This window comes from Pogona vitticeps, chromosome 6 (genome assembly GCF_051106095.1).
Source record: "Pogona vitticeps strain Pit_001003342236 chromosome 6, PviZW2.1, whole genome shotgun sequence".
NCBI lineage: Eukaryota > Metazoa > Chordata > Lepidosauria > Squamata > Agamidae > Pogona > Pogona vitticeps.
Window position 1 is genome coordinate 56,436,095 of NC_135788.1, and position 26,801 is coordinate 56,462,895.

Here is a 26,801-nt window from a genome sequence, read left to right on the forward strand (position 1 = left end):
CTTCAGAGTAATAAAACTAGAATGAAGCAAATCAAGAAAGAACAGAAAGTATCTAGAGTATTAAGGCTAGAATGGTAAAAAGAAAAAAACAACAGAAAGAAGCGAAAATCATATTTCAGTGTATTTAAGCTAGAATGAAGTAAATCAGGATAGATCAAGAGAACGAAGCGAAAGAGATCATGTTTAACTGTATTAATGTTAGAATGTAATTCAAGACAGAAGAGAAAGCAAAAGTTTATTAAAGCTACAATGTATATCAATAAACAACAGAAGCAACCTAGAGAAAACGTGTTCGACTGTATTAAAGATAGAATGATGTAAATCAAGAAAGAAGAAGAGAAAGAAGCGAAAGAGATCATGTTTAGGAGTATTAAGGCTAGAAGGAAGTAAATGAAGAACAGAAAGAAGTAAAAGAGACCATGTTTAAGAGTACTAAGGATAGAATAAAAAAGAAAAAAACTATAGAAGGACGCGAAACAGATAATATTTCAGTGTCTTAAAGCTAGAATGAAGTAAGGAACAAGAGGAACTATAGGACGCGAAACAGATCATATTTCAGTGTATTAACGCTGGAATGAAGTAAATCAAGGACAAGAGAAAGAAGCGAAAGATCTTTTTGAAGGCTAGAATGAAGTAATTCAAGAAAGAACAACAGAAAGAAGCAAAAGAGGTCCTGTTTAAGACTGGAAATAAAGAAAAACAGACGGAAGCTCATGTTTCAGTGTAAGCTAGAAAAGTAAATGAAGAAATACATATATAGAATGAAGTAAACCAAGAACAAAAGATGGAAGAAAATGAACAAATTTAAGAGCATAATGATAGAATGAATTGAATCAAGAACAACAAAGAAGCGAGAGCTCATGATTCAGTGTATTAAAGCTAGAATGAAGTAACTCAGGAACAAAAAAAGGCAGACTAAATAATGTTCCAGTGTATTAGGGTTATAATTATGTAAATCAATAATAGAATCGTTTATGTGTTAAGTAAGGCCAGAACGAAGTAAACCAATGAACAACAGAAACAACCTTAAGAAATTTTGTTCGAGTGTAGTAAGGCTACAAGGAAGTAAATCAATAGTTAAACATGATCTCTTCAACTTGTTCTTCATTTCCTCCCTTCTATCCTTAACACATGAAATAATCTTCGCTTTCTGTTTTTCATTCTTGATTTATATCATTCTAGCCTGAATACTTTCGAACAACTTTTCTTTATGTTGTTTTCTTTCTAGCCTTAACAAATATGACCTCTTTGGCTTCTTTCTCGCCAATATTCTTAAACAGGAACTTTTGCTTCTTGTTCCTTCTTGTACTAAAGTCTAGCCTTAATAATGATCTCATATGCGTAATCCTTAATGTTCTTATACATGAGCTCTCGCTTCTTTGTGTTATTCTTCTTTTATTTTCAAAGGTACAGATTCCCCTTGACAATTTTTGTCCAGTCGTATTCGACTCTAGGGGGGCGTGCTCATCCCCGTTTCCAAGCCAGCGTTTTGTCCGAAATCTTCCGTGGTCACGGAAAGCTGTTACATTCCCACCAAGGTGGTCCCTATTTATCTACTTGCATTTGCATGCTTTCGAAATTCTAGGTTGGCGGGAGCTAGGACAAGCGACGGGCCCTCACTCCGTCGCGTGGATTCGAGCTTACGACTGCTTGGTCTGACCCTGCAGCACAGGCTTCTGCGGATTAGCCCACAGCGCCACCACTATAATTTTTCTTTAGGTTCCTGTTCTTTATTGAATTCCTTCATTCTAGCCTCAAGAATTATATATTTCGCTTCTTAATATTTTTTTATTCATTTAATTGATTCTAGCCTTGATACACTGAAACGATCTCTTTTGTTTCTTTCTGTTGTTCTGTCTTGTTTTAATTCTAGCCCTTATACAGCTTGTTCATTGATTTACATTTTAGCTTTTAATACATGCTTTCACTTCTTTCTGTTGTTCTCTGTTGATTCATTCTAACTTTTATAAATCATGACTTTCGCTTCTTTCTGTTTTTCTTTCATATCATTCTAGCCTGAATACTCGTAAACAGAATGTCGCTTTTTCTGCTTTTTAGCCTTAATACTCATGATCTTTCGCTTCTTTCTATGGTTCTGTCGATTTACTTCATTCCATTACTTTTAAACATAATCTCGCTTTTTCCTTTCTTCATGTACATCATTCCATCAGTACTCTTAAACATGATCTCTTTCGCTTTTTTCTCTTCTTGAGTTACTTCATTTCAGAATACACTTGGTTTTCTTTAGTTGTTTCTGTTGTTTATTGGTTTACTTCATTCTAGCCTTAAACATGCTTTTTCGCTTCTTTCTGTTGTTCTTTTCTGATTTACATCTTTCCATCCTTAATACTCTTAAACATGATCTCTTTCGCTCGTTTCTTTTGTTCCTTCTTGAATTACTTCATTTCAGCCTTAGTACACGAACAAGTTTTGTTTAGGTTGTTTTTGTTGTTCTTTATTGATTTACTTAAATCTAGCCTGAACAAAAATATGCTCTTTCTTTCTGTTGTCCTTTCTTGTATTAATTCTAGCTTTAATATTCTTAAACATGCTCTTTCGCTTCTTTCTATAGTTCTGTCGATTTATTTCCTTCCATCCGAAATACTCTTAAACGTGATCTCTTTCGCTTTTCTGTTCTGTCTTGAATTACTAAATTCTAGCCTTAATACACATGACCTTTCTGTTGTTCTTTATTGATTTACCTTATTACAGGTTTAATACACTCGAAAATGTTTTCTTTCGGTTGTTTCTGTTATTTATTGATTTACATTCGTCTTAATACTCTTAAACATGATCACTTTCTCTTCTTTCTGTTGCTTTTTTCATTTACTTCATTCCAGCCTTAATACTTCAACCTGATCGCTGTCGCTTTTTTTCTTTCTTGATTAACATCATTCTAGACCTTAAAACTGGTAAACATGATCTTGCTTTTTTCTGTTGTTTTTTTCTTGATTTAATTCATTTTAGCCAATACTCTTAAACATGATCTCTTTCGCTTCTTTCTGTTGTTCTTTCTTGATTTACTGTTCTTTCTTGAAGTACTAAATTCTAGCCTTAATACTCTTACACATGACCTCTTCTGCTTCTTTCTGATGTTCTTTATTGATTTACTTCATTGTAGCCTAAATACACCCGAAACAAGTTTTCTTTAGGTTGTTTTCTTTCTTGATTTATTTCATTCTAGCCTTAATGCCATAAACATGATTTGATTAGCTTTCTGTTGTTGTTTCTTGATTTACTTCATTCTAGCCTTAATACTCTTAATGACATTTCGCTTCTTTCTGTTGTTCTTTCTTGAGTTGCTTCATTCCAGCGCTAATACTCTTAAATACTCTTTCGCTTCTTTTGTTCTTGCTTGATTTCCTTCATTCCAGCTTTAATCCACTTAAACATAACGTCTTTCGCTTATGTTTTTTTTCATTCTAGCCTTAATTATTATTTCTAAACATGATCTTTCCTTCCTTCTGTTGTTCTTTCTTGAATTCTTCATTCTAGCCTTAATACACATGATCTTTCTTTCTGTTGTCCTTTTGTCTGTTATTATTCCTTTTGTCTGTTCTGTCCTGTTCGCGAGGGGACGGCTCACTCTGTGCTATGACCTCACACTTTCGTTTCTTTGTTGTTCTTTCTTTATTTACTTCATTCTAGCCTTAATAAACTGAATCCCTTTTGCTTCTTTCTGATGTTTTCTTAATTCATTTTAGCCTGAATTAAACATGATTATTACTTCATTCTAGCCCTAATATTCTTAAATAGAATCAATTTTGCGGCTTTCTTTTGCTTTCTTTTTCTTTCTTTCTTCCTTCCTTCCTTCCTTCTTTCCTTCCTTCCTTCCTTTCTAACCCTAAACTTAACTCTAACCTGAACCAATCTTTCACTCTTTCGTTCTTTCTTTCTTTAGCCATTTCTTTGATTCTTTCTTTCTAAACAACCCTTTCCCTAACCCTATCCTGAACTAATCTCTTTCCTTCTTTCTCTCGCTCTTTTCCTGTTTCTTTCTAACCCTAACACTGTCCCTAACCACTCTTTCTTTCGTTATTTCTTTGATTCTTTCTTTCTAAACTTAACCCTTTCCCTAACCCTACCCTAACCCCAACCTGAACCAATCTTTCTTTCCTTCTATTTCTTTCTTTCTTACCCTAAGCCCTAACCCTAACCAGTCTCTTTCTTTCGTTATTTTTTTTGTTTCTTTCTTTCTTTGATTCTTTCTTTTTAATCTTAACCATTTCCCTAACCCTACCCTACCTCTAAGCTGAACAAATCTTTCTTTCCTTCTCTCTCTTTCGTTTTCTTTTTCTTTCTTTCTTTCTTTCTTTCTTTCTTTTACTTTCTTTCTTTCTAACCCTAACACTGTCCCTAACCATAACCTGAGCCAACCTTCCTTCCTACCTTCCTTCCTTCCTTCCTTCCTTCCTTCCTTCCTTTCTTTTTTTCTTTTATTTATTTATTTATTTATTTATTTATTTATTTATTTATTTATTTATTCCAGTTGCTGGACTTGGTCAGAACTTTCCCCGAGGAGGCTGGAATGGGCTGCTGCACTTTCAAAGTTGGCTTGACAATGCTGGAATTGACGGCTGGACTTTGTCAGAATTTGATCCGAGGAGGCCACAATACGTTGCTGGGCTTTAGAACTTGACACAAGGAGGTTCATATCAGGTTTTGGAATTGTTCAGACCTTGGCCCAAGGAAGCTGGAATCAGCTACTGCACTAGATAATATGGCCCAAGGAGGTTTGAATTGGCTGCTGGACTCTAGAAGCTGGCGTCAGGATGCTGGAATTGGCTGCTGGATGTAGTCAGAACATGGCTCAAGGAGGCCAGAATTGGCTGCTGAACTTAAGAATTTGGCCTAAAGACACTGTAATCGTCTTTTTGAATTTTTCATAATTTGGCCTGAGAAGGCTGGAATCAGCTGCAGGACATGTTTAGAAATTGGTCTGAGGGGGCTTTAATCACCTGCCTCGCTTTAGAACATGACCCAAAGCAGCCAGAATCAGCTGCTGGAATTTGTCAGAATGTGACCTGAGGAGGCTGGAATCGGCTGCTGGACTTTAGAACTTGGCTCGAGGAAGAATGGAATTGGTTGCTGTACTTTTGAACATGGCCCAAGGAGGCTGGAATCCGCTGCTGGAAGTGGTCAGAACTTGGCCCAATAGGTTGGAATGCCACAGGGGTTGGTCAGAAATTGAATTGAGGAGGCTGGAATCAGCTGCTGTACTTTAGAACTTCTCCCGAGGAGGCAAGAATCGTCTGCTGGACTTTAAAACCTGGCCTGAGGAGGCTGGAATTGGCTACTGGATTTCGTCAGAACTTGTCCTGACAAGGCTGGAATTGAGTGCTCGAGTTTAGAATGTGGCTCAGGGTGGTGGGAATCAGCTGGTGGACTTTAGAACCACTCGCAGAGACTGGAATCAGCTGCTGGACTTTAGAACTTGGTCCAATGAAGCTGTAATAGGTTACTCTTCATTTGAACTTGCTGGAATGGGCAGCTGAACTTGGTCAGAACTTGCCCCAACAGGTTGGAATCGACTGGACTTGCAACTGTTTGTAGTTGCTGAGTGTTTCAATTCCTATTCCTCACAACATGTGCAATACATGGGGAACAGGATGGGTAGTGGAGAGCTGTAGTGTTTAGTTAGGGTGGTAGCTACAGAACAGGAAAATTGTCCATTAATATGCCCACGTGTTGAGTGAGGAGAGCGGGACTGAGCAGTGGTCTGAATGTCCTTATGTTTGGAAATGCAGGAATAGGTGATACATTTAAATGATCCTTAGGAACATAAAACAAAAAAACAAATGTCTTCTTCAAGGCTGTGCATCAAGTAAGAAGTTCATTTTTTTATTTTTGTAGGTATAGCTTCAGCCATGACCTGTCAATTTCAACTTAGGTAGACCACTTCCGGAGATCTATGATCAAACCTTTCTACTCCTGGCCCTTATTCCTCCAGATACCTTTCTTTCTTTCTTTCTTTCCTTCTATATAACCCTAACCCTAATCCTGACCCTAACCCTAACCGTAACCCTAAACCTAACCCTAACCTGAACCATTTTTTTCTTTGTTTCTTCCTTCCTTCTTTTTTTCCTTCCTTCCTTTCTTTCTCTTTAACCCTAACACTGTCCTTTCTAACCCTAACCATAATCCTAACCTGACCCAAACCTGAGCCACTTTCTTCTTTCTCTCTATTTCTTTCTTTCCTACTTTCTTCCTTCGTACCTTCCTTCCTTTGTTTATTCATTTGCTTGTTTAATTATTTATGTATTTATTTATTTTTAACCCTAACCCTTAACCCTAAATCTAACCCTAACCGTAGTTTCCTTCCTTCCTTTCTAACCCTAACCCTAACCCTAACCTAACCCTGACCTGAGCCAATCTTTTCTTTCTTTCTTTCTTTCTTTCTTTCTTTCTTTCTTTCTTTCTATTCCAGTTGCTGGACTTGGTCAGAACTTTCCCCGAGGAGGCTGGAATGGGCTGCTGCACTTTCAAAGTTGGCCTGACAATGCTGGAATTGACGGCTGGACTAGGTCAGAACTTGGCCCTACCAGCTGGAGTAGGCTGCTGGACTTGGTCAAAACGTGGATTGGAGAGGCTGGAATCGGATGCAAAACTTGCTCAGAAATTGACCCAATCAGATGCTGGACAGACGAAGCTGGAATTGGCTGCTGGACATATTGAGACACTGGACCGAGGAGGCTGGAATCGGCTGATGAAGTTTAGAACTTCACCCAACAGGCTGGAATAGGCTGCTGGACTTTCAAACTTGGCCAGCTGGACTTGGTCAGAGCATAGGCTGTGACAGAGTTGCGGTGTTACCAGGATGCACCAGGTGGCGCTAACCAAAAGAACTTCCCTGAGAGATGAAGACACCAAGCAATAAAGCAATTTTTATAGCAGAAGTTATTTTATTTACAGGATATATACATACATGTACAGGTTAGTCCTTGTTTCCAGTCCCGAAGTCATACACAGCAGTTTTCATCAGTTCAAGGCATAAATCAGAGTCAAACTCCTTGTAAATTAGTTCAGCAGTCAAATACCATATGTAGCCAGCATAGCAACACGATCACACCAACCCACACCATCACAGTGTGTGTGCTAGGTCTGCTAGATTTATCCCAGAGTTAGCCAATCCTGGGATTGCTCTCTCAGCTGTTACAATTTAGCTGGATAAATTCTAGCTTTGCTTGTTTCTTTAGTAATGATCCTTACAAATAATTGCATAGTACAAAACTGTATTTAACAATTTCTCCAGGTTTCTCCCAAACCTGTCAGGTTGGAATCAGCTGCTGGACCGGTTCAGAAATTGGACTAACAAGACTGGATTCAGCTGCTAGGTTTTATAACTTGGGCAGAGGAATCCGGAATTAGCTGCCAGACTTCGTCAGAAAGTGGTCCAAGAAGGCTGAAATTGGCTGCTGGACATTAGTACCTGGTCAGAAGGTGAGATCGGCAGCTGGACTTGGTCAGAATGAAGTCAGGGGGTAGGATTCGGCTGCTGGACATTCTAACATGGCCTGAGGAGGATGGAGTTTGCAGCTGGAATTTAAAATTTGGCCCAAGGAGGCTGGATTTGGCTTCTGAACTTCTTCAGAACGTGACCCGAGGAGGCTGAAATAAGCTGCTCGGTTTGTTCAGAAATTGGACCGAGGAGGTTTGAATCGGCTGCTGAACTTGATCAGAAATTGAACCAAGGAGGTTGGAATTGGGTGCTGTATTTTTTTGGAATTTTCCCCAGGAAGCTGGAATCAGCTGCTGGATTTGGTTAGAATATGGTACGTCCAATGGAATTGGCTGTTTGACTTTAGAATCAATACAGTGTGAAGCCATGACCATAAACTGTCCCACCAAGAAGGAAGAATGTCTTGACGTATGTTATTGGCAAGTTGTGTCAGCTCAGCAAGCTGATTGTTCACTGCATGGCTATTAACAGATAAATTGAAGAAACAGAGATGATTAAAAGACTCACAACCAATATGATTGCGCAGCAGGAGATAATCCAAGGCTGCACGGTTGTCTAAAATAGCATTACATAGTTCACGTTGCTCATGATTCAGCAGGGAAATAGCAGTGGAAGTGTGGTTAATGGTCTTAGCATGCAAGGTTTGTGAGTGTTATAAACTTCAAGGCCAGGAATGCCAATGAGTGATGCGGCTAATGAAACATATTTAGCTTTGGATAACAGAGTAACTTTATCATTACAGGTACTATCAAGAGATAAGCTTTCCCATCTCAGCCGAGGCGAGAAGTTCTGCAAAGCAGGACGTTGCATTAAGTTGATGGCTAATCTATTAAGGCAGCACTGTGTGTCTGACAGATTGGCCGGAATGTAGCTAAATGTATGTTGACCACATGTAAAAAACCAGCCGGGGGGCAGGATGACATGGGCCCAGTTAAATGAAATGTTCACTGCTTGGGTGTGGCTTTTGGTTGCGATGCATTTGTCAGAAGAGCAATTAACTATCCTAACACACGTCGTGTTGTTATTAGTAGCGATTATAGGAGTGTAGAGAGAGAACGCGTCAATAGGTAGCTTTCTTATTTGTCCCCATCCATGAGAAGCAGAGTACTTAACAAGAGATGTATTGAACCACTGGCCTAGCGCCGTATGATTGGCAATATCAGATGGTTCCTTACAGACAAGAATTAAGCAAGTTCCCAGTAAATCATGGATGGCATATTCTTCTTGCATGCAGAAGTGAGAAACAATGACAATACGGGCCAATTTTTCCCAGATGTTATATTGGAGATGCGCTTGCAGGTCGTCTGGAGCTTTTGCACCAGCTACTGGAACAGTTCCACGACGAGGAAGCAGCATGAAAGAGTTAATGTTTATCTGGGCAATGACAGCAGCAAGGAAAGATTCAGAGGGGTCTGGGATGTTCTGATGGTTCAGGTTACGATTTGCATCAGAAAGTTTTTCGATTGAGTGCCCTGAGTTCTGGTCAGGCACTTCTGACATGCAGTCATCTGATTTAGAGTTAGGGTTAGGGTTACCACTGGGTGAAAATCTGGAATGGGCTTCGTCAGGTTGCAAGACCAGGTCATCCTTTCCATGGTAGGGCATCACACACCAAGCTGATCCACCAGGACCTGTGAAAGTAAGAAAAGGGAAAATAATTCTTTAAAGGAATGTCAGGAGGCTGCTCATAAATCTCCAGCAGCCGTTCCATATGATCCTGTGTTGATAATAGTGTGTGCTCATCTGCAGAGACATATAAATGAATTAATGCTATTGAATGTTGAGGGAAAGATTGGAATCTGGGTCCTGTATTGTAACAAGAATAAATGAAGAGCAGTATGGTTGTTCTTTGTAACAATCACCTGGAAGGAATATTCATTAGGATTGCATCTGGTTGTGGAACAGATTGAAAAGGAAAAAAGTCTGTATCCCTCTGGTGGACAGAGAAATTAATGTCAGGTGTAGGAAAATCACGAGGGAGGAGATAAAGGACAGAGTCTGCGCAAGAATTTTGCTTTGAGGTTATATTTAGCAGTTGGATATGAGCATCCGTGGTTAAAAGAAACTTTGAGAAGGGTTGCCAAGATCAGTGAAGGCTGAAGTTACAAATCAGGTTTGAAATGTGATAAGCAGAGGCTCTTCAAAGCCGTGAATTGTCTGATACAATGGCATTCTTTTGGCAGAACGCTTGAATAACTGATAAGAAGTCTGGGCATTGCGCCAGGACCTTGAGACTTAGCCGATAAGGTAAAGGTTCACCTTGACAATTTTTGTCCAGTCGGGGCGGTGCTCATCCCTGTTTCCAAGCCATAGAGCCAGCGTTTTGTCCGAAGACAATCTTCTGTGGTCACATGGCCAGTGCGACTTCTGGGCAGGGTTTTTTTCAAATTTCAAGAATTTTTGGACAATTTAACAGAAAGATTATGAGTTCCTTTTCTTGAGAAAGAAGAGGATTTTCAAGCTGTGAAATGGCATACACACATTTATGCCAGATGTTTAAAATATCATTTGACACCACATTAGAAACTTTATGAAGTTCTGTTCCAATCAAATACCACAAGGACAGATTTAAGGAGCCTTCCTCTGGATAAAATGGACAGAGAGAACTTATCTCTGTCAATACATTTTCCAGTAGTTCGGATTGGTCATTAAAAAGCTTTTCCCTTTGCAAGAGATAAATTAACTCGTTTAATTTTTTCTTGACATGGAGATGAGGGTGAGAGAAAATTCCCCATGTCTTTAGCCAGAAAGTATGTTTAGACAGATAGACTGATGTGTTCTTGTTTTGACAGAAAAGACACCCCTGTGATGCCTTAGGATGATTTAGATGTCTTAGACCTGCCCGGTCGATGGGGTGAGCTGTGGGATCACGCGCTGGCAATGTTATCTTCCTTTCCTTGGAAGCTTCTGTTGTTAGAAGGCTAGAGGCAGTTCCTCAAGCCTTCCTCAGGAGCCTGTTTTACGTGCCTGAATTAAACTTGCAATGTCTCTTTTCCTGGCCCCACGTCGGGCACCAATTGTTGGGTTCAGGCTGATGGCTTCGTGGTGATCACCAGATAATGGATAGCAAAGAGTATCTTAGCAATAGATTAAAGAAGTCAGCCACACACAAACAGATGGATGTCTGCCAGCAGCACTCCTGGTGGGCGTCTCTTCCTCTCTCGCTCTCTCTTGGTCTGTCTCGCTCTGTCTTGCCCCCAGGAGACTGTCCTTTTCTTAACATTACAAAGTCACAGGTAGTGACAGCATTACAGATAGTAAATAGGGTTCAGATAGGACAATGGTTACATCATGTAATATTAGGGCTGGTCAGGAGAAAGGCAATTAATCAAGGGCTCTGATTGGCCTAAGGGAAGGCCTCTATAGCAAGCTCTCTATGATAATGAGAAAGAGGAGGAATGGTGGCAGCTCCTCCCCTCAGAAGCAGCCACAGGATGCTAGGAGAGTTTTCCCTCACTAGAACACCCATGTGGCTTAGCAACGTTGGGAATGGCACCCCCACAGAACATGGCCCAAGGAGGCTGGAATCAGCTGCTCGAGTTGGTCAGAACGTGGCCTGAGGAGGCTGGAATCAGAAGATGGACTTTAGAGCTTGGAACGAGATGGCTGGAATCATCTGCTGAACTCCATCAGAAATTGGCCTGAGGGGGCTGGAATTGGTTGTGTGACTTTAGAATTTGGTTTGAGGATACTAGAATCAATGCTAGACCTGAGAACTTGGACCAAGAATGCTGGAATCTTCTGATGGAGTTTAGAACTTGGCCTGTGACAGCTGGAGTTATCTGCTGGATTTGGACATAACTTGTTCTGAGGTCATTGTAATCAGCTGCTGGAATTGGTCAGAAGATGGCCAAAGGACACTGGAATTGGCTGCATGACATTAGGACTTGGCCTGAGGTGGTTGGAATCGGCTCCTGTACCTGGTCAAAAATTGTGGCCCAAGGATTTGGCGGCTAGACTTTGTCAGAATTTGATCTGAGGAGACTACAATATGTTGCTGGGCTTTAGAACTTGGCCCGTGGAGGCTGGAATCAGCTGCTGGACTTGGTCACAACTTGGTCTAATGAGGCTGGAATCGGCTGATGGACTTTGCTTAGAACTTGGTTGGAGCAGGCTGGAATCGTCTGCTTGACTTTAGAACGTGGCCCGAGGTGGCTGGAATTGGTGGCTAGACTTTGTCAGAATTTGATCCGAGGAGGCCACAATACGTTGCTGGGCTTTAGAACTTGACACAAGGAGGTTCATATCAGGTTTTGGAATTGTTCAGACCTTGGCCCAAGGAAGCTGGAATCAGCTACTGCACTAGATAATATGGCCCAAGGAGGTTTGAATTGGCTGCTGGACGCTAGAAGCTGGCGTCAGGATGCTGGAATTGGCTGCTGGATGTAGTCAGAACATGGCTCAAGGAGGCCAGAATTGGCTGCTGAACTTAAGAATTTGGCCTAAAGACACTGTAATCGTCTTTTTGAATTTTTCATAATTTGGCCTGAGAAGGCTGGAATCAGCTGCAGGACATGTTTAGAAATTGGTCTGAGGGGGCTTTAATCACCTGCCTCGCTTTAGAACATGACCCAAAGCAGCCAGAATCGGCTGCTGGAATTTGTCAGAATGTGGCCTGAGGAGGCTGGAATCGGCTGCTGGACTTTAGAACTTGGCTCGAGGAAGCTGGAATTGGTTGCTGTACTTTTGAACATGGCCCAAGGAGGCTGGAATCCGCTGCTGGAAGTGGTCAGAACTTGGCCCAATAGGTTGGGATGCCACAGGGGTTGGTCAGAAATTGAATTGAGGAGGCTGGAATCAGCTGCTGTACTTTAGAACTTCTCCCGAGGAGGCAAGAATCGTCTGCTGGACTTTAAAACCTGGCCTGAGGAGGCTGGAATTGGCTACTGGATTTCGTCAGAACTTGTCCTGACAAGGCTGGAATTGAGTGCTTGAGTTTAGAATGTGGCTCAGGGTGGTGGGAATCAGCTGGTGGACTTTAGAACCACTCGCAGAGACTGGAATCAGCTGCTGGACTTTAGAACTTGGTCCAATGAAGCTGTAATAGGTTACTCTTCATTTGAACTTGCTGGAATGGGCAGCTGAACTTGGTCAGAACTTGCCCCAACAGGTTGGAATCGACTGGACTTGCAACTGTTTGTAGTTGCTGAGTGTTTCAATTCCTATTCCTCACAACATGTGCAATACATGGGGAACAGGATGGGTAGTGGAGAGCTGTAGTGTTTAGTTAGGGTGGTAGCTACAGAACAGGAAAATTGTCCATTAATATGCCCACGTGTTGAGTGAGGAGAGCGGGACTGAGCAGTGGTCTGAATGTCCTTATGTTTGGAAATGCAGGAATAGGTGATACATTTAAATGATCCTTAAGAATATAAAACAAAAAAACAAATGTCTTCTTCAAGGCTGTGCATCAAGTAAGAAGTTCATTTTTTTATTTTTGTAGGTATAGCTTCAGCCATGACCTTTCAATTTCAACTTAGGTAGACCACCTCCGGAGATCTATGATCAAACCTTTCTACTCCTGGCCCTTAGCAAGTCATACCTATTCCTCCAGATACCTGAACATATATATTTACTGCAAGAGCCCCATCTCTAGTTGCAACATGGACAATTTCAGATCTAGGTCTAAAGATAGTGCCCACCTTTGTACTTTGCCCAACTCTGCTTTGAGTCCCCCCTTATTGAGAAAGTTCCCTGCTTTCAGAAATACACCGATGTGGGGGTACCATTCCTAAGGTTGCTAGGCCACATGGGTGTTCTAGTGAGGGAAAACTCTCCTAGCATCCTGTGGCTGCTTCTGAGGGGAGGAGCTGCCACCATTCCTCCTCTTTCTCATTATCATAGAGAGTTTGCTATAGAGGCCTTCCTTTAGGCCAATAAGAAGGCTTGATTAATTGCCTTTCTCCAGACCAACCCTAATAACATGATGTAACCATTGTCCTATCTGGACCCTGTCTACTATCTGTAATGCTGTCACTACCTGTGACCTTGTAATGTTAATAAAAGGACAGTCTCCTGCGGGCAGGGAGTCAGAACGTCAGAGTCAGAAGAAGATGACGACTTCTCATTCTGCGTCCTTGCTGAGTCGCCCACCAGGAGTACTGCTGGCAGACATCCATCTGTGTGTGTGTGGCTGACTCCTACCTATTGCTAAGATACTCTTTGCTATCCATTATCTGGTGATCACCACAAAGCCCATCAGCCTGACCATTGCCTAAACCCCAACAATTGGCGCCCAATGTGGGGCCAGGAAAAGAGACATTGCAAGTTTAATTCAGGCACGTAAAACAGGCTCCCGAGGAAGGCTTGAGGAACTGCCTCTAGCCTTCTGACAACAGAAGCTTCCAAGAGAATCCTCCAAGGACAGGAGCTTCCAAGGAAGAAGCTTCCAAGGAAAGGAAGATAACATCGCCAGCGCGCGATCCTACAGCTCACCCCATCGACCGGCTCGGTCTAAGACGTCTAAATCATCCTAAGGCATCACAGGGGTGAGTCTTTTCTGTCAAAACAAGAACACATCAGTCTATCTGTCTAAACATACTTTCTGGCTAAAGACATGGGGAATTTTCTCTCACTCTCCTTATCTCCATGTCAAGAAAAAATTAAACAAGAGTTAATTTATCTCTTGCAAAGGGAAAAGCTTTTTAATGAACAGTCTCAACAACTACTGGTAAATTTATTGACAGAGATAAGTTCTCTCTGTCCATTTTATCCAGAGGAAGGCTCCTTAAATCTGTCCTTGTGGTATTTGATTGGAACTGAATTTCACAAACACCCCAATATGGTGTCAAATGATATTTTAAATATCTGGCATAAATGTGTGTATGCCATTTCACAGCTTGAAAATCCTCTTCTTTCTCAAGAAAAGGAACTAAAAACCTTTCTGTTAAATTGTCCAAAAATTCTTGAAATTTGAAAAAAACCCTGCCCAGCTACCTGAAAAAAACCCTCATTATAGAAGTAATTTTTCCTCTAAAAATGGCTTCTGTAATCAAACCTCTCAAAGCTACGCAGTTGCAATTCCTACCCCCTCATCTCAGCCCTCCCTTTTTCTCCCTCAGGCTTCTACAGCCTCTCTCATTCCCCCCACCCACCCTACCCATCTTTCTCCCCCTCTTTTTTGCTTCCCATAACAACCAGTGTAACCCCGCCACAACCCCGGCCTTCTCCCCCTCTTTTCTAACCTTCTGATGCAGATGCTAATACAGTTCCTATTACCCCCCACTCAATCTGTGTTCCCATACATTCTTTTGTTACCCACATCTCAAACGATAAGGCACCTGTTACTGTCCTCACAGCCCCTCCCCTACTCCCTGGCAAGCTGAAGCAACAACAATTTTCTAACGCTCAGAATTTCACTCATGCAGTTCCTACTAAAAGAGAAAAAATCATGAGACCTCCAGTAAAAAGAGCAACATTTCAAGAACTCAAAATAACTCCTGTAACTACTTTTGTTGACTCTACAATTAATGAGGTTGACAGTATATTCCCTCATCCTAATCAGAACTTCAAAGCAGTTCTTGAAAACACAGCTAAAGATTTAGCACATGATGCGAATTTCATGCACAAAGCAGAGTGGCTTGAGGTTTTTTCCTACACAGCCAGTGATTAACATTCAAAAAGTTGCCAACTGCATTCTACCTAAGGATGCTTTGAAGGCTGGTCCAACATCTAGTTGGTCTAATTCAAACTTCCTTCCAAAACGTAGTCTCCTAGACTGGTTTATTGCCTTACCAGTGGCATCACAAGACAGGGAAAAATCTGATTTTACACTGCCTGTGTACAACATTGCTTTTTCTCAAAGGTATGCTGGTGTTCCACACCTTTCCACATCTGCTGATTATGTGAATCTGACCGCAGAACAACTCTGTATGGAAAACCCTGAATTTTTTCTCTCTGCATCATTCCCTATGCCTCTCCATGATATCTTTCAACAAACAGGTTTCTACATGCCTCCAGAGCACCTAGACACAACACCTAAAATTTTCAGTTTGGCAAACAACACTACATGTTCCATGTTTTTACCAGAACTACACATTCCATCACACCTTGCATTGCTTGGCAATTTGCCTTGGGTTCCTGCATTCATGAGCCCTTACCTAAAGTATGAATTACAACCCGTTTGCTACATGCAAGGGGCATCAGTTTCCTGAGTACCTCAGCATGATGGGACCTCTCATCAGCATGATGGGACCTATCACACATCCCATACACGTATTCAATGCAGGATGACACGTTTCATAAGAAATCTGCATTATTTTTTTGCCTCTGTGCTTATCAGCTAAGTCTCAAGGTCCTGGCGCAATGCCCAGACTTCTTATCAGTTATTCCATGCGTTCTGCCAAAAGAATGCCATTGTATCAGACAATTTATGGCTTTGAAGAGCCTCTGCTTATCACATTTCAAACCTGATTTGTAACTTCAGCCTTCACTGATCTTGGCAACCCTTCTCAAAGTTTCTTTTAACCACGGATGCTCGTATCCAACTGCTAAATATAACCTCAAAGCAAAATTCTTGCGCAGACTCTGTCCTTTATCTCCCCACTCTTGTTTTTGCTACACCTGACATAAATTTCTCTGTCCACCAGAGGGACACACCAGAATTTTTTCCTTTTCAAGCTATTCCACAACCAGATGCAATCCTAATGAATATTCCTTCCAGGTGAACAACCATACTCTTCTACATTTGTTCTTATTGCTCCAATAAACAACACAGGACCCAGATTCCAATCTTTCCCTCAACATTCAATAGCATTAATTCATTTATATATCTCTGCAGATGAGCACACACTATTATCAACACAGGATCTTATGGAATGGCTGCTGGAGATTTATGAGCAGCCTCCTGACATTCCTTTAAAGAATTTTTTTCCCTCTTCTTACTTTCACAGGTCCTGGTGGATCAGCTTGGTGTGTGATGTCCTACCATGGAAAGGATGACCTGGTCTTGCAACCTGACGAAGCCCATTCCAGATTTTCACCCAGTGGTAACCCTAACCCTAACTCTAAATCAGATGACTGCATGTCAGAAGTGCCTTACCAGATCTGAGGGCACTCAACAGAAAAATATTCTGATGCAAAGCGCAACCTGAACCGTCAGAACATCCCAGAGACCCCTGAATCTTTCCTTGTTGCTGTCATTGCCCAGATAAACATTAACTCTTTCATGCTCCTATGCTGCTTCCTCATCGTGGAACTGTTCCAGTAGCTGGTGCAAAAGCTCCAGACGACCTGCATGCGCGTCTCCAATATAACATCTGGGAAAAATTGGCCCATATTGTCAATGTTTCTCACTTCTGCCTGCAAGAAGAATATGCCATCCACGGTTTACTGGGTACTTGCTTAATTCCTGTCTGTGATATTGCCAATCATACGGCGCTAGGCCAGTGGATCAATGCATCTCTTGTTAAGTACTCTGCTTCTCATGGATGGGGACAAATAACAAGAAAGCTACCTATTGATGCGTTCTCTCTCTACACTCCTATAGTCGCTACTAATAACAACACGATGTGTGTTAGGATAGTTAACTGCTCTTCTGACAAATGCATCACAACCAAAAGCCACACCCAAGCAGTGAACATTTCATTTAACTGGGCCCATGTCATCCTGCCCCCCGGCTGGTTTTTTACATGTGGTCAACATACATTTAGCTACATTCCGGCCAATCTGTCAGACACACAGTGCTGCCTTAATAGATTAGCCATCAACTTAATGCAACGTCCTGCTTTGCAGAACTTCTCGCCTCGGCTGAGATGGGAAAGCTTATCTCTTGATAGTACCTGTAATGATAAAGTTACTCTGTTATCCAAAGCTAAATATGTTTCATTAGCCACATCACTCATTGGCATTCCTGGCCTTGCAGGTTATAACACTCGCAAACCTTGCACGCACCTTAGCTAAGACCATTAACCACACTTCCACTGCTATTTCCCTGCTGAATCATGAACAACGTGAACTATGTAATGCTATTTTAGACAACCGTGCAGCCTTGGATTATCTCCTGCTGCGCAATCATATTGGTTGTGAGTCTTTTAATAATCTCTGTTTCTTCAATTTATCTGTTAATAGCCATGCAGTGAACAATCAGCTTGCTGAGCTGACACAACTTGCCAATAACATATGCCAAGACATTCTTCCTTCTTGGTGGGACAGTTTATGGTCATGGCTGCCTAACTTTGGATGGCTTGGCATGCAAATTCATCTTCATTTAGATGGGTCGTCATCTCCCTTTCATTTAGAGCAATCTTTATCCCACGACTTAGGTAATGGCTCTCTACCTCCTCAGCTATCAGTCTTGGAAGACCCCATGTTTCGATGTAAGAGATCCGCAATTAAATTTTTGTTTTGGAATATTGCGGGCTGGCAGGCAAAGTCCTCGGATCCTGCCTTCATTGAATATATTGGTAATTTTGATTATTCTGCTACAAGAAATGTGGACCTTAAATGAACCGATGTTAAATGGTTATGTGGCATATTCCTTTAATGCTTCTCCCAGCGATAGAGGACGACGACCTAAGGGTGGTATGATCACTCTCTTATCAACAAAGTTACAGGCAACAGTGGTGGCATGGGATTTTCCCAAAAGGATACCTTCTGCCTTGATTCTGAAGATTCCCATGTGTTTGTTACTGTTTATCTATGTTTATATTCCTCCACAACAATCTCATGTGATGATAGATGACTTGTGGGTTAACTTAGAGGACTATATAGATTATTTAATATTACTGTATCTTGATGCTTCTATAATAGTTGCTGGGGATTCCAATGCCAGGATAAGTACAAATGATGAGACATTTTCTGCACGGTTCAATATGACCTTCCCAGAACCTATTCTACATCCACATCTCTATCACAGGCAATTTAAAGATTGTGGCTGTAACTATGCTGGCCTACGCTGAATACATATGATTAATGATTTTGGTTTAGCCCTTTTAAACAAGTGCATAACTGGAGACAGACCAGATTAATTTACCTTTACCTCCTTAGTAGGTGCTTCTACAATAGACTGTTTGGTCTTGAGCGACTTGATGGATCGAATACATGACTTTAAGGCAGTGGTTCTTAACCTTTGTTACTCTGATGTTTTTGAACTGCAACTCCCAGAAACCCCAGCCAGCACAGTTGGTGGTGAAGGCTTCTGGGAGTTGCAGTCCAAAACTCCCGAGTAACCCAAGGTTAAGAACCAGTGCTTTAAGGTAGTATATCATGCAGAAAACGACCATCTACCCTTAGTTTTTAAGATCAATGTTAATAATTGAATGCGTTTGCGGACCTTGTTCCTATAACACCCATTGCAGCTGATACAAGAGGGGCTCGCATTGTGGTCAGAAGAACTGGATGCATTTATGAGACAGCTACTATTCTCAGAGCCGTATTTATGCTTCAGTAATTTAGTCCAGTGGAGCCAGTCCTAGAGGCCTATAAACACTTGGTACAATCTCTGCTAACTCATGTAACATGTAAAAGGCCATGCAATTCGTCTACTCGTGTTCCCTATACAAAGTCCTGGTTTGATTCTGAGTGTAAAGCAGCTAAACATGAGTTACTGGTCACCTATAGGGCCTAAAGAGAACAGAATCTGGCTAGAATTCCAACAGATTGGTTCACGCTGAAGAAGAAGTATAAAGTTAAAAGTAAAACGCTCCAAGCACAAACAATGTTTGATAACTGTGTCCAATCTGAAGGACTCAGCCTCCTTCTGGAAGATAATGACAAAGGGAATGCTTACTCAGACTCCCAGACAAGATCTCTATATATTGCCTAGTATAAGGAAGATTTTCAAAGTATTTACTGTACACAGGTCACTCAGCTAGTACTTTTAAGTTCTCAGAATGATTTAGATCATTTACCTAAATGGTTGCTCCTAGGGAATCTTAATGCTAATTGAGCAACTCAAACCAGACATGGCTCCTGGAATGGACTATATACCAGTGGGCCTCAACCTTGGGCCTCCAGATGTTCTTGGACTACAACTCCCAGAAGCCTTCACCACCACCTCTGTTGGCCAGGATTTCTGGGAGTTGAAGTCCAAGAACATCTGGAGGCCCAAGGTTGGGGACCACTGCTATATACCATCTGACTTAATAAAGCCCAACTCGGACTGGTGGGCTCCAGTACTAGCCTCTTTATTCACTTGGATTGATAAAACAGCATTTTCCTGAGGACTGGGCCTAGCCATCATTGTCCCAATTTACAAAAGAGGAAATAGAGGGGATCCAGCTAACTATCAACCAATAAGTCTATTAAACACCATTAGCAAACTACATACAAGGCAATATATGCAACAATTGGGTAAATTACAAAACTGGCTGCTTGAGAATATACTCTCAGAGGAACAAGCCGGATTTAGGCTGGGAAGATCCACCATAGATCAGGGTCTTATTTTACACTGCCTGGCATGTAAATACTCGTCCCCTAAAGGTGGTGCCCTATATGCAGCCTTTATAGACTTTACATCTGCATTTGACCTCATACCAAGAAAAACCTGTGGTCTAAATTTGAGACCCCAGTATTGATGAACGGCTTCTCCTGTTGATGCGGCAGCTCCATGAAAATACTCATTTGCAGGTTCTATGCAACTCAGCAAGGATCTTATCCAACCAAGTCCCTGTGCTTAATGTAGTGAGACAAGGATGCATACTAGCCCCCGCTTTAATTTCTACATCAATGGCTTACTTGGAAACTTAACCTCAACTTTCATCAACCTAAGCTTGCCTACTTTCAATCCTACTTTATGCTTATGACGCTGTTTTACTGTCAACAATGTGTGTAGGCTTTAGAAGACTTTTGAGAGCCTTCTCCTCCAACTGCAACAAAGAACAACTTATAATTAACTATGCCAAAACCAAGATTGTGGTTGTTAGTAAAAGAAGACTAAAGCATAAATGGTCTCTAAATGGACACCCTGTAAAGCAAGTAGCATGCTACAAATATCTTGGCATTGTCTTCTATTCTTCAGGATCCTGGCTTATGCATGTAAACCACGTTGCAATGAGTGCCCAGAAAAATACCGTAGCACTAACCAGATTTTTCCATATTGATGGGGGTAAATATACAGTGGTGCCTCGCTTAACGATTGTCTCGTTTAGCGATGAATTCGCATAATGATGTGTTTTTTTAGAAAATAATATGCATCGTATAACGATGTTTCCTATGGGCGATTTTCGCTTAGCGAAGTTTGGGACCATGCTTCGCATAACGAATGCGATTTTAGGTCCCCTGCTTCACTTAACGATGTTTCTTTTTTCAATTAAAAAAGTGTCTTAGAAGGGTCAAAAACAGTTCTAAATGCTTGGATTCGTTAGAGGACCCCTTAAGTCATGTGCAAACCTGATTTGGCTTTGATCTGACTTTTCGTTAATTTTTTGTGAAATTTTTTTTTGGCCCATAGGAACCAATGGACCTGTCAAAATCTGACAGCTCCATGCTTTCCTATGGGGGAGAAAACAATTCACCATAAATTAACGAAAGTTCAGATCAAAGCCAAATCAGGTTTGCACACGACTTAGGGGGTCCTCTAACGAACCCAAGCATTTAGAACAGTTGCTGAGTCTTCGTTAATTTTTTGTGAATTTTTTCTTCCCCCATAGGAAATAATGGAGCTGTCAGATTTTGACAGCTGTCAAAAGTTGGGGGGAAAAATTCAGAAAAAATTAACGAAAAGTCAGATCAAAGCCAAATCAGGTTTGCACATGACTTAAGGGGTCCTCTAACGAATCCAAGCATTTAGAACCATTTTTGACCCTTTTATGACACACTTAATTTTGCAAAAATTGACTTCGCAAAGCCATTGAAATGTATTGAGTCAGCTTCAATACATTCCAATGAAGGAAACATTGTTTCGCTTAGCAATGTTTCCTATGGGTTTTTTCGCTTAACAACGGCAATCCGTTCCAAACCGGATTAACCGGTTTCCAATGCATTCCTATGGGAAATGGTGTTTCGCATAGCGATGGTTTCACATAGCGATGTTTTTTTTGGAACCAATTAACATCACTATGCGAGGCACCACTGTATTCCATCGGCCACACAAGTTTTTAAGGCCAGGATTATTTCACAAATGCTTTATGGCTCTCAACTGTTTGCCTATGCTAACTTATGGCCTCTGGAGATTGTTCAGACCAAATTTGTGAGAGCCATCCTTGGGAGTTCCACCTTGTACTTCCAATGTGGCTCTTTGCTTAGAGGTTGGGTTAATATTCATTAAAGGTCAAAGTCCTTATGGTAAAGCATTGCCTTAAGTTTGCATTCTTCCACTTTTTATATTACCTGAACTAGAGGACAAATACTTCAGAAGAATGAATAAAAACAAAGATACTAAATGCTCAGTGGGGTAAAGTAGTAAGTATGTGGGCAGGTCATTTTACTTTGCAATCAAACTTTTACATAAACATTCTGTGCTGTTCCTGGCCAGTTAAATAATGATATGCACACAGAAAATAAATCTCACATGAATTATAACTGAGGGTGTCTGGGACATCTATTAGTGAAAGCAGAGACATCACTTTCATTTGGGATTATTTCTTTAAAACATGTTGATATACTGCCAAATAGTATATCACATTTATATTACCACATAGTATATAACATACTGTATTCTATGGATCCACATAGAACAGTGGTCCGGGAACAGGGATTAATTACCCCAAATTGGGTAAAAGTGAAAATCCTGGGGGTAATGAGCAGAGTGCTACCCCCCTGCCTCCCACCCACCCGCACCCTCTGCAGCCAAACCTCAAATCGTAAGCCACCTCTCCCTGTTACTTCCTTAGTTGCAGCAGGGCGCTTGTAAATCCTCTGTTCTTTTAGAGATTAGAGATAAGCCTGTTTGATTGGTTACAGCTGTGGATTAGCCCTGGGCAATCAATCAATCTGGGGCTTCTGAATGACTGCTTCCTCTGGAAATGACTGCAAGCAAGCAAGAGGAGGGAAAGGATCAAGTTAACGAGGGAAGGAAGGTGTGAGAGACTGAGGGTTTTATCAACCTTTTTTAAATGTAGAAAATGTATATAGAAAAGGGAGGGAGGGCGGATGGATGGATGTGTATGTGTGTGTGAGAGAGAGTGAATGAGACCGACTCAAAACTATGAAAAAGAATAGGCAAGCAAAACAGAAAGCTTGAATTAAGGCAGGGGGGAAGGGTGGCTTTTTAAGGTGCTGTCTAGGCTTATCATTGCTTTCCTTCCAAGCAGCAGGCATCTTTGAATTTCGTGGCTGCTGTCACCCTTAGCAGTGATCATGGAGCACAAGAAAGTAAAAATCTGTCACTGCCTCCATATCTTCCCCTTCTATTTGCCAGGAGGTGATGGGACCAGTGGCCATGATCTTAGTTGTTTTGATGTTGAGCTTCAGACCATTTTTTGCACTCTCCTCTTCCACCCTCATTAAGAGGTTCTTTAAGTCCTCCTCACTTTCTGCCATGCTTTTCCATAGTCAATGAAGCAGAAGTAGATGTTTTTCTGGAACTCTCTCGCTTTCTCCAGAATCCAGCGCATGTTAGCAATTTGGTCTCTACTTCTTCTGCCCCTTCAAAATTTAGCTTGTACTTCTGGGAGTTCTTGGTCCACATACTGCTGAAGCCTACCTTGTAGGATTTTGAGCATAACCTTGCTAGCGTGTGAAATGAGTGCAATTGTACTGTAGTTGGAGCATTCTTTGGCACTGCCCTTCTTTGGGATTGGGATGTAGACTGATCTTTTCCAATCCTTTGGCCACTGCTGAGTTTTCCATTGATGATGATAAAAAAAGCACACTGGTCCTTTGATACTGGGCTGTGGCACCAGGGTGGGTGACATGACCTTTAGCCTGGTTTGTTCCTTTTTGCACACTGCACATAGAATGAGTAAAGTGGTAGGGAAAGCCCCACCCACCCCAATTCTGCGTTGGCTCTCTCTAGCAAGCATGTCATTGCTAGCACCACTCTGGCAGCCACTGATGATGATTACATTCTCTGCGAGCTAGCAAAAATTTAATGCAACTCACTAGGCACATTGGACACCTTACTACTCCCTATACCACACCATGGCTGGAGTGCAATGTGTTCCAGCAAAAACAGTGCACATCTTTATCAAATTAGGTGCATCCTGCTAGTTCGGTACACAGCCTGTGTAGATTGAATAATATTTTTAATTCAAATAATGTATGATTTCCTTCCTTTCAAATCAAGGTGGTAATGTTGGCGCATATAAATTTTTGAGGGGGTAAAAGGTAAAAAAGTTCCCTGACCCCTGACATAGAAGGATCCAAGAAGTGTTCTTAAGCTATACACTTCCATTTTTCTATCAAACAAAAACAGAAACAAATTTGTTTGTCAATGATATTTTTGATAAACCTTAGGAAGAAAAGATGCAAGCTCAAGCTAGGCACAAAAAATAATGTATTTTTCTCAGGTCAGCTGTTGAACTCATAAAAAACAATTCATATCCAAAAGTTCACTGTTCAGATTAATGTCCCTCCAAAAAACAACCCCACAAATCCTCACTCTGCATTGTTTTGCTACTCCAGATACCTTAGCTCCAAATGCTGTATTGCTCCCCAACCAATCTTTCAATAATTCTGTTAAGCTTAATTAACACCTAAAGTTCTTCTTTTATCCTGCTTAGTGTAGTGGCATGTTCTTCTACAAATTTTTTCAAGTTTTCCAAATCTCTTTCCCCACTTTCAAATTTAATAGGTTGATTCTTCTTGTTGCTGGGAGCAAAATAGATGGTAGGAAATCCTTCTACTTTGTAATTGTCATTGGTGATATCATTGGCAGTAGCATCCATTTTGGCAATTATTAAATTATTTTTGTTTCTATATTTTTTCCCCAGCTCAGTATAAATGGGCTCAAGTTTCTTGCAGTGTCCACACCAGGGAGCATAGAACTCTATGAGAACATCAGCTTCTGGATCCATCACTATGGACTCAAATGTTTTCCCAACTACAATTTTCACTGGGCCCTTGTTATTTTTTGGTATTGGCTGAGATTTTACAATAGGTTTCAGTTTACCTAAAAAGAAAACATGAAGAATTCATCAAATAAATACCATGTCATATAATTTATGCAAGCAAAATTAGCCCACTGGTGTTAATAATATACCAATGTCAGCTTTTTACTGGGCCTTAAACTGACATAAAATACAGTCCTGCAAAAGTTTTCCTTCCTCATAATCAGGGAATGGTTTCTTATTTGCCACTGGAGGCCATGAAAGCAGCACTTTATACATTGCCAGGCAAAAAACACATTTCATAGTATTTGACATGCACAGTCTCTTGGTCCATGATACAGGTGACATTTTGGTCCAAAAATCTCTTCCTACACACTGCTCAATGTCCAGCCTGGTGAAGAGTTCTGAAAAAACTCAAGAACTTGCTCACTATTCTATGATTTTTGGGTGGTTCTGAGGGAACTGCTACTCTACTGTTCCACAGCATGCCCCTCATCCAAAAGGCAGGACTGCAGAATCCAAAGGATTTTATATAAAATCCATTCTAATCCATCAGGAGACTCCGAATAAATGTTCTATTGACACTGTACTGCAGCAGGTTTTTCCAACTTCTGACATGAAAAGCACTAGCCCGATGAAATGATCATACACGTTAGCCATGCTACACTCAAATATAAGGAAAGAAAAACTGCCCACATCCAAGACAAATTACCTTTTTTGAATGAGAAAATAAATTCCCTCAGCACTTCAGAATCAAATTCTTCTGGTTCCATTGCATATTTCTTGCCATCATCATCAAAGATAGCAACATTAACATCCTCTCCGCTATCAATTAATCCCAAGTCCTTTATCTCAGAAGAATAGTCTTCTTCATCAGCAATTGCAAAAATATATTCTGGGAAGTCCTTTGCCACTTCTAACACTTTGTTTCGCCAATACTGAGTCGCTGAAAACACAAAACATAGAATGAAATAAGAATGTTTTGGCTTGTTTTCTACCATTGTTCTGAAGGTAACAATAATTTTAATATACTTACTACCACGATAATCGAAAGTGAAGTCTACTGTATAGTAAACTACCACCAAAGGTTTCTTAATATATCTCTTAGCATCATTGGAAGTCTTGCGATGGCCGACAAGAGGTAAAGTATGTTTTATCACATGGTCTTTCACTTTGCCAACATCAGTGGATGCCTGTTTACAATGGCAAAAATATACAGAATGACAACCCAACAGCCTATAAACAATCCTCAACATATCTTACATTGCTCAAACTTCGGAAACCAGTCTGGAAATATAATTAATTACAGTGAAGAAATGTCCAGTCCACATGGCCTTCCCATCTATCTATCCCACCCCTCCAAAGTCTTTCTTGCTCACACTTTCAAGAAAGCTTCCTCGGTTGTCAGTGGAGAACTTTAAGCAGTCCGATGTCTACACAGTGAAGTAATTTACTGAAAAGGGGAACAGCTACAATGATATTGGCAGCCATGCTGGCTTTTTTGCACCTTTCTTATAGATATAATAAAATAAAATACAGTCAACCCTTGACTTACAAACTTAATCCGTTCCGGAAGGAAGTTTGTAAGTCGAAAAGTTCATAAGTCGAATCAGCATTTCCCATAGGAATGCATTGAAAACCAATTAATCCACTCCAGCTGTTTTTGGTTCTTAGGTCGAGGGGCGGTTTGTAACTCGAATCATTAGTTCCCATAGGAACTAATGCAAAGCCGGTTAATCAGTTCCAACCACTAGGGGCAGAATTTTTTTTCCTTTTAACCTAAGATGACAAGTTTAAAAAAAAAGGAAAGAAAAGAGGGAGGGAAGGAGGGAACAGACACCTTTTCAACAGAACACCTTGAAAAGCACATTTTCAGCCAAGACAAGCCAATACAAGCACCTTTTGGAGGAAAAGGGGGCAGCAAAGGACTTCCGGCTTGATGTCGTGACGATACAGTCCAGGGAGACAGAGCTCTGCTCCCTGAGACTGCTTTTCAGCCTGCTAGGGAGCCCCAAGGGGCTTAAGTCACCCCGGAGAGGTGACGAGCGAGGGGGAGATACCTGTAGATCACGAAGATAATGGCAATTGTCTTCGTTTGATCCAGGAAACTCCCCAAACCAGCAGGAGGAAAACAAACCGCTTGCTTGCTAGCGGTTTGTCCAAGTCATCGGCTGCCGAAGAAAAACAGCACTAAGTTTTGGATATTTTACATCGTATTATCAACCTGGGTGAGACTATTTTTCTTCCCCTTTACTAACTCTATCAACATTCCTGACTAAAATAACTCCTTAAAAGAAAGAAAGATTCTAAGCCGTCCCCTAGCTGGTGAAAGGAAGCGGCGACCAAAGAGAGGAGCGGTTCGCTGCTCTGAAGGGGAGGCTAAGAAGACACGGCAAGTCTATCCTATCGAACAT

The 26,801-nt window shown here is 41.1% G+C and overlaps 1 protein-coding gene and 1 long non-coding RNA gene across 3 annotated transcripts in view; both read right to left on the bottom strand.

Annotated features, from left to right (window-relative positions):
* Positions 1-26,801, bottom strand: part of LOC144583526 (uncharacterized) — a 297,629-nt gene that overhangs the window by 158,496 nt on the left and 112,332 nt on the right. The gene's annotated exons all lie outside the window — the stretch shown is intronic.
* The window catches only part of PDIA4 (protein disulfide isomerase family A member 4), a 28,430-nt gene continuing 25,446 nt past the window's right edge, over positions 23,818-26,801 (bottom strand). For both annotated transcript variants that reach the window (XM_020811114.3, XM_020811113.3), the window contains exons 8-10: positions 25,424-25,580; positions 25,100-25,333; positions 23,818-24,449 (exon numbers count right to left, since the gene is read on the bottom strand). In XM_020811114.3, coding sequence (XP_020666773.2) covers positions 24,034-24,449; positions 25,100-25,333; positions 25,424-25,580 — 807 coding nt within the window. In that variant the 3' untranslated portion in view covers positions 23,818-24,033. The remainder of the gene's footprint in view (positions 24,450-25,099; positions 25,334-25,423; positions 25,581-26,801) is intronic.